Consider the following 15,762-nt stretch of genomic DNA (forward strand, 5'->3'; position numbering starts at 1 on the left):
TCCATGGAGAGAGCTCCGCAGTGCCACAGAACCTCACTTCAGCCCCTTAGAAACTCCCCCTGCCCCCCAGCATCCTCCTCTCCAGAGCAGAAGAAGGGATGCAGGGTCAGGCATGGGGGCAGCAGTGGGGCAAAGGTAGACTAACAGCTCTAAAACCCTGAGATCCCCTCTCCACCTCCTTCAGTTCTTCCTATCCCATGCTGTGGGCAGAGCAGCCTCCTCACGATCACATATGCCATGAATTCAGTCAGGCCTCATTCATTTTTCGTGTCTGGGAGGGGAGATGGATTTAGGGTCATCATTCCTGAGAAAGCCCCCCAGGCTCCCTACACCTCACAGTATGTAGGGTGCTGGGGGAGGCAGGTGGGACTGAAAATCAACATGGTGTGGAGCAGGGGACCTCAGTATCCTGAACAGTGCCTCGTGGTCACTGCACTTTTCCAAAACAAGAAGACAGGCAGGCAGGTGCACAGGACACAACCTCCATGTCCGTTCCTGCAAAACCATATGGCTCTGCTTTGATGTAGGTGGAAAATTCCCTGTTTGGCTGTGAGTCTGTGGGGCTGGGGACTCCAACATTGGCTACGCTCAGTGAGGAATTAAAAGCGTGTTTTTTGGGAAAGATTTTTCCACTATTGACTGGGGAGGTGACATCCGAACTTTATTTTCCTTTCCATGCTGGGACACGTGCCAGTGGGGCCAACTGGTCCCTGGGGAGCCACAGCACCGAGCTGACATGTGGGAGGCAGTGGCAGAGCGGGACTGAGGCACAACAGGGAAGATGGAGCCAGGGAAAATGGAGGCCACTAGAGGTTGGGTTTGGGCTCAAGGCTGTTTGCCGGTAGCCAGAACACGCGCTGAGGTTGGGCAGGGAGCCGGCTCGGCTGTGGATTTTAAAATAGCACCTTGTCTGCCAAGGACCCTCCTACTCTGCCACAGGCTGGGTGGATCCTGGCCCTGCTGTGCACCTTGTGCTGCTGGCGAAGTGCTGCACGCCCGGCCGGCTCCTCTCCAGCGCTGCAGCTGCTGCGGGGCCGGGAGGCAGGGAGCGGTGTGCAGGCTGTGCCTGCCACACGCCTGGCTGTGGCCGTGCACCAGCTCAGCTCAGGGACAAGCAGCCTGTGGCCACCCCCAGGCACTGTCCAGCCAGAGGACACTTATCCCCGGTCATGCCCTGGGCAGGCTGCTTGGCTCCAGTTGGAGAGGAGCATCCCCATCTCCTGGCATTGTCCCCAGCAGATGAGTGTTCCAGGGACCATTCACCCAAGCGGTCTCTGCTTGGGACCACATTTGTGGGATGGCACTGCCCCTTCTGCCTTCTTCCCACAAGGCACTGGCTTAGGGCAGGAGCAAACAGGATATGCCATACCAGAGCCACCCAGGGAGCGAGGAGGAGAGTGGGGTGCGAGTGCCAGGTCTGGGAAAGCTCAGGCTTCCCTCAGTCTCTGTCCCAGGACACTGGCCCACTATCCCACAGGTTGGAAAAGGCAAACAGGTGCCCCATGGAGCAAAATCTTATGAGAACCAACATTCCATGAAACCTGGTGCCCTGCCAGCCCTGTGGAAAGCTGGGGGATTGAAGGGTGTAATAAGGATCTTCCTTTGTCTTTTTGGCTGTGGATGGTGCTCTGGGGGGACACCAGCAGCCAGGCACAGGCTCTGCTGGAGTTGGGGTGCTGTAGTCCTCACTTGACTGCCTGCAGCACTGCGTGTGCACACTCATCTGAGGATGAGTTTGAAAACTTCCTAGGGATTATGCTCACACCATGAAGCTTCAACATTTCATGGCTACTCCAAGGCAACCCCTCTCCATCCCCAGAAATGGCAGCTGCCCCCAGGAAGGGGAGGGTGGCATTGTGGCTCTGGAGCAATCCTTCTTCATTCCTCTCCTGACTGAATTGACTTATCTCTATCCGTCCTTGGACAAAGAGCATCCAGAGGTCCTCTCCATCCTCACTTTCCCCAGTATTCACCAGCACAGCCAGCACTGCCAGGAAGGGTGACATAGCTGGTTCTCTCTGAGTGACTCATGCTGAAATACATGACGTTCACCATATTTCAGGGCTTTCAGCTTGGATGAGAAAAACATCAGGGTGTAAGAAAGTTTCTTTGCAAACTGCTTTTAAAACACTGGAGGGACTTCTCCTCCCACTTGCTCATGCTCTACCTTTTTGAGGGAGAAAAGTAGCCTTTTTAACAAACAAATCTTTTTGATTGTTTATAACAAGGAAAATAGATGATTAAGTAACATGTTTGCCTTGATTTATAAAAAAAACAAACCCCAAAAGACTGTCTGGGTCCATCCCAAACAGCTCCTGACTGCACACAGCGAGCAGCTAGTGTGTGGCCCTGCAGCTGGACATGCTGACTCCACCACCTCCTCCCTTCACCCAACCCCCTTGGCTGAGCTTTCGTGTTGGGCCAGGGAGCCATGTAGCCACTGTGAGTGCTTGCTGCCTGCCTGCCCACAGAGCCATGCCGTGGCCATACCCAGCAGCTCTGCCCATCCCGGCACGGCTCTCCCAGCAGTTCAGTGTGGTTTCGCTGCTGCGTTTGCTCGCAGGGTTATCTGCTCTGGAACTGGTGTTGGTTTTGGCACACAGCGCCGGGACCACACCTACTATTTAAATACCACAGCCAAGGGCTTGGAGGGGGAAAAAAAAAGGGAAAGAAAGAAAACGAATATGAAATATTTGTTGCGGTTTGGAGATACACACACACATGTACACACAACACAAACACACCAGCCTGGCTCCGGATCACTGGCAGTCAAGGAAGGAAGACTCCGGCTAAGATTGTCTTCAAAACCACCCTGGCGGCAGAGTCTGCTGAAGGGAAACCCTTTGGGCCAAAATTAGTGCCTGCCACATGCCAAGCTGGAGCATGCACTGACCTGGGCTGGGGAAGCCGGGGCAGCCCCAGCGGCACAGCTGGGGCTGGGGAGCCATGCCAGCCCTTCCCGGGTGGTTGCCCTCCCGCCAGGCTACAAAAAACTGGGGAAAGGGTGCGAGAGATGGAAATCCCCAAGGAGGCAGTGCTCGTGTGGATGGGAGGGTTTTTCCCCCACAACGTCATGGAATCTTGTCCTAGAAATGCCCATCAGGGTGGCAGCACTTGCAGTGAGTCTGGGAACGGAGACGGGCAGCACTGCCGCTTGGTGCTGGCCTGGGATAAATGGGTGCCCAGCAGCTAAGGATGGGCTGGGGCTGGAAACAAGGAGGATAGGTGTCCCATGGGAGCAGGTGTCCTCACTGGGACAAATCTAGCTGTACCCTCTCCCCATGTTGGACCTAGTGAGGCAGCTGCTGGCATGAAGCCACAGCAAGGTAGCCCAAGAGGCACTGGGTGGCTGTGACACACCATGCCACGCTGTGCCACATTGTGCCAAGCAGTGAGGCCTGCCGAGGCGGCTGGGGCAGGTGGATTACTGCACCTTCCTTTCCCCAGGCTCCTTTGCTGAGAAGTTTTCCTGATGATCTCACTGGATACACATTTCTAAATCGTTTGGTTGATTGTTTCATCATCGGAGGTCAATTAAAAGAAGGCAAGTTCCTGTCACCCCGCTTGGAACCCCTTCACTGCCAGAGCCCAGAACAAAGGGAGGAATTGGGCTTGGGCTCAGCAGCTTGGATTCCCATTTGATTATTTCCAACAAGGGAGTGAATCTATTTTGGAGACGGTATTCCCAGGGGATGAGCTCACCAGCGCAGAGCATGAGCAAGGTTGGGGATAAAAAAAATGTACTACAGCCTTTTGTAATGTGTTGGAAACCTATTTACTACCAGGAGGCTGGGTAATTAAATGCCACTTCCTGGAGCAGAATGAAGCAGCCCTGTGTAATGCCAGTGCAGATGGGTTTGCTCTCGACACAGGGTGGCCACTGATCCTGCCAGACACCCCATGAGTGTTGCGGGTGGGAGGATGCACTTTCGTGGGCTGCTTGTGTGAAACCACTGCAGCATGTGGCTGACTGTGATTGATGCTGGCATCCTGTGCCATAGTGGTGGCCTTGGTGCAGTGTCCCAGGGGCATGGGATGGTGGCAGGATGAGTTTTCCATGCAATGTGCTATGGTGTGTGATTTACACTGGCGGGGTGGCTCTGGGCAGATAGCTGCATGGGAGGAATACCAAAATCAAATGACCTGGAAAACAGTTTCCATACAGAGTTCTACAGCTCCTTGCTTGTCCTGCTGTCCACTGGGCTGTCCCCCGCTGCCTCACACTGAGCTGTGTCCCCGTGGGTGCCAGTGACTCACGGTGCAGACCGTTCACTCAACCCCATCCCACAGCTCCCATTGGAAAATTGTTCCCCCACTGGAACAGCAGTGCCTGGATACTCCAGCCACACCAGTGCCCAGGTTCCAGGGCCAGCCAGGCTTTCTCCAGGTTGGGAAATGGTGCATATCTGAGTGGATCAGGTCTGACCAGCACTGGCCTTGACACCCACACTTTTCCTGCCTCTGTGCATGGCAAGGGAGGTTTTCCCCACTCACTGAGAATCCGGGTTCATTGGAGACTGAACACCTGAACAGAGTATAGCTGGGAGGGGGGATGGAGACTGCTCGGAAAAGAGCGGCAGAGATGTTTACCTGGGTCATTTGGAACTTTTGTAGACAAATGGCTTTTACATGATGTACAGCTACTAATCCCCAGCACATGAGAGAAGGGTTCTAACATGCATATCCCCTGGGCACTGCAGCCATTCCATGATATCCTCTGCAAAACTCCCTGTGCAACTACTCACTGTGGCACTCTGTGTTGTGGCTTTTTTTTTAAAGATTAAACCAGAGATGTTGGGAAGAATATCCGGTGTTCCTCCTGCTCGTTGCTCACAAGGAACCAGAAAACAGCAATTCCTCCTGTTACTCCTGGAGCTGCTGTCACAGGTCTTGTCCAGCACTTTTGTGAGTGGCAAAAGGGAACGGCTCCCATGGCTGTGGTCCAGTCCCAGCTGCTGTGGCCGGGGCCTGAGCTCTTGTCAGGCCAGGGGGAAGGATGCACCCCTGGGCTGGCACGTAAGCACACGTGTTTGCACGTGAGGCTGCTGCTGCAAGGGCTGTCTGGATGCCTCCAGTGCATCGCACTGCCAGTGGGGCCTGTAGTGCGTGCTATGGTAGGGACATCTCTCAGCACCATGCTGAGTGCGATGCCTCTTCTGAGTGGGATACCCCGTCCATTGCGGTGCTGGACCTTGTGGCTCTATGCAGACCCAGAGCTTTCAGCTTTCCTGTACCAGTGAAAGTTAAGAAGTGGAGGAAAAACGTTGCTGTATGTTATAGAGGAAGAGAGGTAAAAAGGGCAGGAAATTTGCACCATGTCCATTTCCCCTTGGCCCCCGTCCGCTGCTCATTCCGGATTCGGGATTTGCGTAGGCAGAGTTAAAAATAACAGGGGTATATAAAGAAGGACGGAGAGGGCTGCGCTGGCCCCGCAGCCACCAGGGCACAGCCAGGCAGCAGGCAGAGATCAAAGCAGGATGCGGTCCAGGCGATGCAGTGGGGCTGGGAGCGTGTGCGGGGTCTGGGGGTGCCGCTGTGTTGCTTTGCCAGGGGGTGGATGCCAAGATCTGCCAGCTTGGAGGCCTCCTGGCCAAGCAGCTGGGCAGCACCCATGGGGCCATATATATTCCTGTAGGCAAAGACATCACTCGGGACCCTGTCCCTCTGCAGCCTTTACTCAGTGCTGACATTCACTGCGAGCAACCTGACCCGTCCCCTCTGGCCAGAGAGCTGTGCAGGGAGGCTGGATATGGCCCCCAGCCAAAGCACCCTGTCCTGGGACTGAGCTCCCTGCTGGGGTGCTGCCTGCCTCCCCGAGTCCCTGGTAGCCCCAGTCCTTGGCCCTGCATCCCAGGGTTCCCCAGACCCCAGGGCAGGCAGGGCGGACACAGCAGCTTGCTCGGCCGGTGCAAACGAATCTGCCCTCTGTGCCCTGATAACATTGTGTTTGTTGCGGAGCGGGAAGAGCCTGCCAGCCCACGATAAGAGCAGATGACTTTACTCTGGACCCGCTCCGGATTGAATTATGCTTTAATTTCATTTTCAGTTCCTCTTTTCTTTTCAGGAGGGGAAGGGGGCTTTGGGGGTGCATGCAGGTCTGGGGGCTCCTGGACCCTTCTCTAGGCAGGCCAGTCCCATGCAGAGGGGAAGACAGAGAGTAAAACCCAGCAGGATTCATTTTCTGGTCTCAGGGATATAACCCTGGAGTGTCACAGTTGTCTGGGGTCTCCTGCAGTGTGGATCCCCCCTGGTACCTCTCATGGGGTCCCCTGTGGAGCTTTTGGGACTTGGCTTTTGCCTCCCACTGAAGCAGAAGCTCTCTGGGCTGTGAAGCTGGAGGTGATGTTGGAGAGGGGGCACTGGCGGTGCTCTGAAGGAAAGCCCTTGGGTTCACTCCAGTCCCCCAACTCCAGGTGACAGCACAGAAAGGGATGCAGTGCAGGTGTTTTTCAGGCCCCAATGTTATGTAGGGTAGGGGACCCCTCTAGGTCTCCTGGGAGCCCTGCTGAGCAACCTGGGCACCAATTCCATCTCTGGCAGTGCCACGGGGCATTGTCCCCCTGGCCAGCCCACATGTGCTGTGTGCCATTGGGGAGGGTGCCATGGCACTGTGGCAGTGTTGGCAGGGCTGACGATGCTCCTGGCTTGACAGAACCACCTCTGGTATACCATGCTGGGCATGCCATGCTCCTCACTCCTCTGCTGCCAGAGGAGCCAAAAGCAAGGATAACCATTAACCCTTTCCTCTTTGGCGATCACCTGGGGGGGTGGCCCTTCCCACCTTCTGTTTGCTCTCTCACCTGGACGCCATTTGATCTCATGGGATGCCAGCGACTTTACAGCCTGCTATAGTAGCGCGAGAGATAATCCACGTTTCCTAAATGGGCTTCTGTCAACAGTGGGCTGTGCACGCACTGACTGCTCCTGCTGGCCTCCTTCTCACCCAGGAGGGGGTTTCTGTGGCTGAGGGGATGACAAGGCTGTGGCAGGGACCCCCTGTGCCCACCCCATGGCTCTCAGCAGGAAAACCCTGCCTGTGACGCGCTCCTGGCTCCCTGCACAGTCAGCGCTGGCAGTGCTTGTGTTGCTGCGGTGCCTGGCGTGCTGCCGCTCCCCACCACGTCGGCCCTCCCACCAGAGCATCAGCGAAAAGAGTTTCCTGGGGAATATCCCACATTTGCAAGAAATATTGGCTGTAAAAATTAAGCTGATCTGTTGGTGACGCCTCTCAAAATTAGCCAGCTCCACATGGGTGCAGATGCCAAAACTGCCTGGAAAAGGGGAAAACCAAGTGGAATTAGTGTTTGTCTCGTATGGCATCTTCTCTCACTTATCTGTAAAAGTCTGGGGCAGGAACTGCCTTGCTATTAATTATTATTTGGCCAAGAAACAAATAATGGGATTAACTGGTGACTTGAATAAGCTACTCTAAGAGGCAAGCTAAAAGTAATGCCCACATGCTTCTTTGCCACTTTGGAGGTGACTTTTTCCAAGGAAGGTCTTTGGAGCCCATGTGTTTTGACCCAAGAGGTGCCATTAATAAACCTGCTGCCTCGCTGGCAGACAGGCAGAATGGGGCCCAGGCAGCAGCCCAACATGTACTCTGGAAACCAGGGCAGGGATTCTTGGTAAAAGGGGGAAGATCTGAATTGTTGTTGTTCCACTGGATTACTGAAATAATTTATTGCAATGCTCCACCCTTATAATTAAAGCACGGTGATGAAAGCAACTGGTAGAGTAGCTTTGGATTCAGAAGCGGCATGTGCGTGTGGTGTGTGTGCACACCTCACCTTTGGTGTTTATATTTGTTTTTTTTTTAATTGACTCCTCACTTCTGAATAGAGCAGGCAGCAGCCTCAGTTCTTAGAAAGGTATCTGGAGATGGACAGCCCCAGAAAGCAGGGAGACAGGCTCCAAGAGATAAGGGCCATTGCTTCTTGACGAGTTCAACAGTAGCAGAGCCATTCCTGGTACTGGCTGGATGGGGGCCAAACGGAGAAGATCTTGCTGTGAGCCGGACAGGGAGGCAGAGAGCCCCTGGGGAGGCCTGCCCAGTGCCCTGGGTCTCCGTGCCATGATCCAGCTAGCCAGAAAAGGGTGGGTGACCTGGGTGTTTCCTGCAAGGTGGAACAACCTGCTGTCCTTGCATCTCCTGCCACGGGAAGCCCTCGGGAGGACAGCACTGTCCCAGGGGCTGCTCAGGGTGGGACAGCCGGCCCATGCCCCCCTGTGCCAGGGCAGTCGGAGACTCAGCCACAGCACTTGTCCCCAGGGAGGGCAGACGAACGTGTCGTGGGGGCTGTGGGGAGAGATGAGGTGATGCCGGCAGGGTGCCAGCCCCCGACAGGGTCGACGAGCAGTTATCTCGGCTCGCACACGCACCCTGCACGCAGCCAGATGCGAGCTGGTGCGCTCTGTGCTGCTGATTGCCTCACCGACAGCAGCGGCGCGGGAGGACGCGGCTTGTATACGGGTGCGCTTACATGAAACGAGTGGCGCGGGGGTGTGGGGGCACCGGGGCTCGGCTCTCTGGTTCAACTCCTGCGGTGGCACAAGCACCCCTTTTTGAGACTGCACCTTCGCCCGCTGACGCGCTCGGTGGTCCCCGTGGCGAGTGTAGCGGCCGGCACACCGGCTGGAATGCTCACCTGCACCCCTGCGCCAGATCCCTCCGGGACTCTCTGCCTCCACACACGGGGGCATGGGACACAGCCATTACCCCTGCCCCACTCGGGAGAGGGTGCCGGGGGACGTCCGGCTCTGCCACCTACAACCCCCCTCCCCGCTCGTAGTGCGGGCAAGGCTTAAGGGCGCCTCTGCCCCGCTCATGTCGCGGGCAGGATTCTGGCCTCCGCAATCTACAGCAGCACCCTTGGCTCTTCTCCCCCGTGGGGCACTCTCGCAGACCAGGGCAAACCAGGGCGTGGGGACCCCGCCGTCCTCTCCCGTCCCGCGCCAGCTCCGAGCGCCGTCGGGGCAGCGGCAACAGCCGACCCCCGCCCGCCGGGGCAGCCCCAGAGGAGGGGGCGCGGCTCAGGCGGCAGCAGAGCCAATGGCAAGCGGCGGCGGTGAATATCAATGCCGGCCGGACCAATCGGGGCGCAGCCATGCTGTTAACAGCTTAGGGGCGCGAGGCGGCGCAGAGCAGCGCTGCTGCCGCGGGGAGTGGAGTGGAGCGGAGCGGAGCCGGGCTCCGCGCACCGCGCTCCCCCAGCCCGGCCCCGCTGCCCCGGTCCGGCATGGCGGCGGCCGTGGACGAGAGCGCCCTGCCCTCTATCTCCACTTTTGCCAACTTGATGCCGCTAGAGGAGCGGCCCGCCGATATGCTCCATGTAAGCACCTGGCACCGGGGAGAGGGTGGCAAGGAGGGTACGGGGCAGAGCGTTCCGGGCTGGGGCTAAGCCTGTCTGGGGAGTGGGGGGCGGGCCGCCTTCTCGCCGTCGGAGGGCGCCCCGGGGGCGGCGCAGCGCAGCCGGAGTGGTGCCGACCCGTCGGACGGGTTGGGGGGAGCCGCCGCCCCGAGCGGGAGGCGCGGGCCGCGGTGTTGGGGCGGCGGGTGCCGCCGCAACCGTCTCCCCACCGGTCCTGACGCCTCATTTTCCCGCAGAGGATGCTACAGCAGGATGGCCCCGCTGCCGTCAAGCGGGAGGAGGACGACCTGGGCAAGTTCGTGGACTTGGACTTCATCCTGGCGCACACCAGTAGTGGCGGGCAGGGGCCGACCGGCCCCAACTATCCCCTGCCCGAGACCCCCGAGAGCTGCGGCACCACCTACGACAGCGACGGCTCGTACTCCACGCCGGGCAAGTTCCCGGCGCCTTACCCCGAGGGCCAGGGCCACAGCTACGTCGCTGAGCTGCTCACCCCGGACCTGCCCGGCCACTACGACCTGCAGCGGAGGGAGTATACGGAGCTGCGGGTGCCCGGCGGCCCCCACCACCACCCTCACCCCCATCACCACCCGCCCCTCCACCCAGCCCTAACCCGCCCACTGCCCCTGGACGCCGCGCAGTCCTTCGGGCCCCGCATCAAGAAGGAGCAGCCGGAGGAGCGCGCCTGTATGCTGGGGATGTCCGCCGCCGAGTACCTGGGACCGGGCGGCGGCGAGCACAAGCCACGCGTGGCGCCGGGTCCTGGTCCTGGGCCGGTGCCGGGGCCGCCGCTGCCATACCCGGGCTTCCCCCACGGCCGCTTGGGGCCCCCTGAGGAGCCGCTGCCTGGCGCCGATCCCCACCTTTTGGCCGACCTGCCGCCCCACTACTCCGTGGCCCCACACCGCTATGCGCCCCACTTCGCCCCCCAGCCGCCGCCGCAGTTTCATGGACATTTCAGTGTTTTCAGGGAGCCCCTGAAGGGGCCGGGGCCGGGCCCGGCGGGGCTGCCCGGGCTGCTGGTCACGCCGCCCAACTCCCCGGTGCTGGAATATTTCCCGGCCGGGCCCCCCCCCGAGGACTGCAAGCCCAAGCGCGGCCGCCGCTCGTGGGCGCGCAAGCGAACGGCCACGCACAACTGTGAATACCCGGGCTGCGGCAAGACCTACACCAAGAGCTCCCACCTCAAGGCGCACATGCGGACCCACACGGGTAAGGGCGCGCAGGGGCGGGGACGCGCACAGACGGTCCCGGGTGGGGGTATCCCGGCACGTGGTGAAACCCGCCGCCGTGGTTCCGGGCGTGTGAAGGGGCGCCGGGGGAGGTGAAACCGGGGGCGGGGAGGGTCGCGTGGAGGAGACTCCTGCGGTTTGTCAGGGAGTGCACGGTGGGTCCCCGTGGTGGGGCTGTGTGAGGGCACCCAGAGATAGCCCGCAGTCGGCATGGGATTGCGTGAAGGGGTTCTGCGTGTAGGGCAGGGAGCAGTGAGGATGGCCCCTGAAGTGCTCAGAAGGACCCCCGTGGTGGGGCTGGGCAGGGACACACGGGGACCAAGGCACGTAGTGAGACTACTCTTGTGACACCTCCGTTGCTGGCTTTGGGGCCCGGGGGTGCCTGAGGAGGTAGGGCTTGGGGACACATGGAGCAGCCCTCGACCTGGGCTAGGGGCAAATAGAGTAGGGAGATAGACTGGGGGGGGGTGTGGTCGACCCTCTGGCCGAGCTGGGACAGAGCACATGGTGCCACCCCACAGCAGGGATGAGCAGGGGACCACCCACAGTTTAAGTGAGGCAGGAGCACATGGAGGGGTGCTGTAATGGCGCAGGGATGCCCCAAGGACAGACCTTTGCACATGGGGAAGGGCAGGAAAATGGGGGACAGAAGGAAAGTTGGGCAGACAGAGGTGCGCAGTGGGGCTCCCATCTCCTAAGGGTGGTGATCAGGGATCCCCCTTGAAAAGGGGGTGCTGGGTAGGGTAGCACAGAGCTGAAGGCATAGGGAGGGCGGGAACCTCCAAGCCCACTGACAACCCCCTCTCCTCTGCAGGCGAGAAGCCCTACCACTGCACCTGGGAAGGATGTGGCTGGAAATTTGCCCGCTCCGATGAGCTGACCCGCCACTACCGCAAGCACACAGGGCACCGGCCGTTCCAGTGCCACCTCTGCGAGAGGGCTTTCTCCCGCTCAGACCACCTCGCTCTCCACATGAAGCGGCACATGTGAGCAGTGGCTGCGGCCGGACTTGATGTCCCCGGAGCCAGCTCACGGTGTAAATAGCGTTGGGCCAGGGATGGCACTGGGGAGCAGCCTGGCCACCAGCCTTCTCTGCTTGTAGTTGATAACTAGTTTTCTCCTCCTGCCCCTGCTGTGAGAGCTAGCCCAGCCAAGTGGTGGGGAAGGGCTGCTTTGGGATGTATATGGGGAGCAAAGCCAGAAGAAACACCTGCCCAGGCATCATCACTCAGCTCCCCATGCCTGGAGAGTTCCCGCCAGCCAGGTACCTGGTGAGTGAGGGAGGGCTGGTGCATAAGGGATCTGTCCCCAGAACTCCCGGCTTGTATTTGGCATCAGCTTAACCTTCTTCCCCCAGATTCTGGCACCCCCCTGGCTCTAGGGAGTGTGGTGGCTGACTCTGGCTGCGCTTTGGCTGGAGACCCATGCCAGTTGGGCATGTTGGTTTTGGTGCTGGGAAATAGGTTGCTGGTTGTCTCGGTTGTGGCCATCAGAACAAACCTCCTGACCCAAAACCTACAGTGGATGGGGTGAGGGTGGGATTTGACTGGCTTGTGGCTATAAAGGTTTGCAGGTGTTGGCAGCACAGTGTCACCTTGCATAGAGAGCAGGGATCCTCCTGTCACCAGCTTGGGACTCCACTGGGCAGTCCAGCCCTGGCCGTTCCCACAGTTTTCCACTCAAGAGCCTAAAATGTCTCTTCTGGCTCTTGTCTGCTTTATTTTGTCTTGTTCTTCCCCTCAGGATGACACCAGGTACTGCTGCAGCTACCTTCCCCATGCTGCTTTTTTTAATTTAGTATGTAAAGGACGGGGAGTCCAGCTATGAATGCCCAGGTCTCTGCTATACTTGAAACTTTTGTAGAGGGGGGGGACAAAAAAGAAAGCTCAAAAGAAAATGAGTCTTTTTATGTGCAGCTTCTGCAAAGCAAGTTGTAAATTAAACAAAGCAGTAATATATAATGTTTCTGTTTTTTTAATATATTTTTTTCTTCCAGCTGGGAACACAGATGAGTCTCAGCTTTGGGAAGTGCACTGTTCCCGTCTGTGTATATTGTTAATTAACATTTCTCTGCTTGGGCACGTTAGGTCTCTTGCACTCTGAAATGTTACTTTTCTTTATATGCAAACTGTTGAAATATTGTGATCTGCTGTATAATAAATAAACAAGATGTAAACATGAAAGAGCCAGGAGAGTTTACTTTAAAGGTTTCTTCTAAGAGGAGAGGGTGAGGCTGAGCTTGTTTGTCAGTAAATATTTACATCGATGTTCATTTCTGCTTAAGTTAGCTGCGGAGGATCGATGGGGAACGCCCAAGCCTCGGCATCTGAGCAGCATCTCCTGTGCAACAGCTCTTGAGTCACCCCACTTCCCTGTGCCTCAGTTTCCCTAATCTGCAGATGGGGCAATTGCGGCACTGGGATGGTGTGACTGGTCCTGCAGTGAGTCATCTCCAAGGGGAATGGCAGCTGAAACTCTACTGAGAGCCTTGCTGGTCCTGAATTCTTCCTGAGCAGTCCTGTCCTGCTGTCCCTTGCAGTGGGAGCTCTGCAGTACTGGCCTTGTGGTCACAACTGGGAGGGAGGCTGGTGTCTGCTGCCTGGTCCTGGGTGCTGTCTCTGCTGTCCTCCTGGGGATGGCCCGGTAGGTTGGCGGGGTTCAGGTGCTGAGGTTTCCCTGCGTTAATAGGTGGTGACTCAGCACAAGCATGCTGGCAGGTCCCGAGCTCAGCAAGCAGGTCTGGCTCCATCCCTCCCTCCCTCCCACAGCTGATTACCTGTGATGCACGAATCCCTCTGAAGGCAGGAACTTGTCCAGACCTGACACCATGCTGGCAGTGCAGGGAGCACACTTACAGGCTCTGTGATGCCCTGGCCCAGGGTGGTGGTGGCAGCAGCTCCCTCCTCCTCTGCTCACCACTGCAACCCCCGGTGGCTGGCCAGGGCTGGGGGGTGCCCTGGGGCTGCTTGCCCTGCAAGTGGAAGTGGGATGAAGCTTGGCTGATCCCACCCTTTCCTGTTCAGATGGGAATGGCAGAGCAGGTCTGATGTTCCCCTGATGTGTGGCTAACATTTTGGTGTTGGGCTCTGTGTTCTGGGACCAGCACCGAGCCTTGTGGTCTGCCCTTGAGCAGGTACAAAAGCATGGGTGATTCCAGGCAGGGTGGCAGCAGCTTGGGACATCATGTTCGGCCTGCAGGCCTGAGATCAGGACCGTGGGGCTGCATCCACAGATGTCACAGATCCATCAGGCTCAATCACTTGTCCTTTCCACTGCTGCCTCCACCCTCTGCTTGCCCCACTTTCTGAGAGGTGCCTGTGCAGGGGTGACTGTGCTGGGACACATGTGGCCTGTGATGAGGTACTGGGGATGTCCTGTTCCTGGGACCACCAGAACCCAAGGACAAGGCTACAATGCCAGGGGATAGCTAGGGCAAAACTTGTGCCTCTTCCCTGGAGACTTGTTCAAAACGTCACATGGAGGGAGAGGGAAAGGTGTGGGCTGTTTGAATTAGCGATGAGTCAGGCTGGCAAAGCCAGATGGGGAGAGTGCGTGCCTGCGTGTTTGTGTGCATATAAGTAATCTCTGGCTTTGTGTTTTTATGATGATTATTATTTTTATTTCCAGGGGAACGATGAATTTCTCCAACCATCCTGTCCCACTGGAAAGGCTGGCTCTGCTGTCCTGTCCTCCCTAAGCATCCTGGGAGCCGGAGTGACGGTTCACGGCTGTTTTGAGGTTCAGCTCTGAGATCAGAGCACAAACCAGTTCTTCCTTGCCTTTCATCATTGCTGTGCTAGGGCAAGAGTGAGGTCCGGCTCTGCTGCCGCTACCTTACATGGAGGTGAGAGCAGGGGAAGGTGCTTTGGCTCCTCCAAACAAAGCTGCTCTGGGTTTGCTCCCCTGTGCCTGGGGCGAGGCACTCCTTCAGGCACTCCGTGGGGCACGGCAGTCAAATGGACCAGCATGGCTGGGAATCACCGCATGGCTGGGGAGGAGTGGCTGTAGTGGAAAAGACAATTACGGTTAATTTATTGTTAATAAAAAACACCCTCTTCCAAGTACCTGGGCCAAGACACACTCCATTGGAGGAGGCAGCCCAGTGCTGTCCCCAGCAAAACCTGCCCCGCAAAGTGATGAGGGCAGCAAGAACACACCTTTGGCAGCACTGAGGGAGGCACGGCTGGGGTGCAGTCCCTGTGGTACATGTACCTGCTGTCAGCTGGAGAACCCTGTGCTAGGCCATGTCTCCCTCCCTTCCTTTTCCACCTTGGTCACTTCCTGTCAAAAAGGACCCTGGGAACTGTGCAGAGATCCCTGAACCCTCTGCAACTCTTATGCCCCATGGTTTTGGGGTACAACTGACCTGGTCCAATGAGGAGGCAAGTGGGGAAAGGAAGGAGCAAGGTATGGAGAAACACCTCCCAGCAGATGGGTGAGTCATGGCCACAGCATGGCCTGGCACCATGCAGTCACCTGCCAGCTGGAACACGGGGCCCTGGGGTCTTCAAAGCTGGAGAGGGGTGAAAGAGAAGCTTGAGGGGGTTTCTGTTGTCTGGGGAGGACCCAGCTCATGTGGATCACCCATGATACAGCAAATAGGTCCCACAGTTGGTCTGGGTTTGTTGATCCATAGAGAGAAGGAATGTTGCAGATCTGAGGGTTCCTTACCCAGGGCTTGACCTTGGGGATGCTGCGGTCCATGGGGACAGCATGGAGCTGGGGAGGGGACAAGAGTGCTATGGGGGGTATGCAGCCTGGGTGCTCCAGGGTGGGAGGATAGTTTGGGAGTGCTTGGAGGGGCTGACACAGGCCATTCCTCACCACAAGCTGGGAGCTTGGGTCCCCAGGACCAAGGTGTCCCTGCTGAAGTATGCTCCCAGGGCTCGAGTCTCCCACTGGAGGAGCAGTGGGAAGTGCCCCATCCCTGCCATGGGGGGAAGGTCCAGCAACTGGCCCCCGTGTCCATGCTGCTTGGGGTGGGCCAGGCACCATGATAACGGGGCTGTGGCTGTCACCGCACCCTTAGGAAACATTTGGCTTCAGGCACCTGAACCCACGGGGAAGCGATAACTCCCGGCTCACTTGCCCTGCCTGGACCCACACCTGACGCTGTTGTGCCTTAGTCACACACCAGAGTTTTTCCACTGCCGGGCCCC

General features: G+C 57.9%; 1 protein-coding gene across 3 annotated transcripts; it reads left to right on the top strand.

The window, feature by feature from the left end:
- The first annotated feature begins 7,499 nt into the window (after positions 1–7,499).
- On the top strand, positions 7,500–14,646 carry KLF17 (KLF transcription factor 17). 3 transcript variants are annotated; one of them, XR_011152481.1, is made up of 5 exons: positions 7,500–9,332; positions 9,608–10,583; positions 11,418–11,874; positions 13,143–13,246; positions 14,231–14,646. XR_011152481.1 is itself a non-coding variant. In XM_069023195.1 (3 exons), the coding sequence occupies exons 1-3, from the start codon at positions 9,240–9,242 to the stop codon at positions 11,591–11,593; spliced, it is 1,245 nt and encodes a 414-aa protein (XP_068879296.1). In that variant the 5' UTR covers positions 7,500–9,239; the 3' UTR covers positions 11,594–12,786. The 3 variants fall into 3 exon arrangements, 1 of the variants encoding a protein (XP_068879296.1); XR_011152482.1 differs by lacking the exons at positions 13,143–13,246; positions 14,231–14,646 and adding an exon at positions 12,888–13,136; XM_069023195.1 differs by lacking the exons at positions 13,143–13,246; positions 14,231–14,646 and having other exon boundaries at positions 11,418–12,786.
- Positions 14,647–15,762: the final 1,116 nt, after the last annotated feature.

The sequence above is a fragment of the Aphelocoma coerulescens genome, chromosome 8, assembly GCF_041296385.1.
Source record: "Aphelocoma coerulescens isolate FSJ_1873_10779 chromosome 8, UR_Acoe_1.0, whole genome shotgun sequence".
Lineage (NCBI taxonomy): Eukaryota > Metazoa > Chordata > Aves > Passeriformes > Corvidae > Aphelocoma > Aphelocoma coerulescens.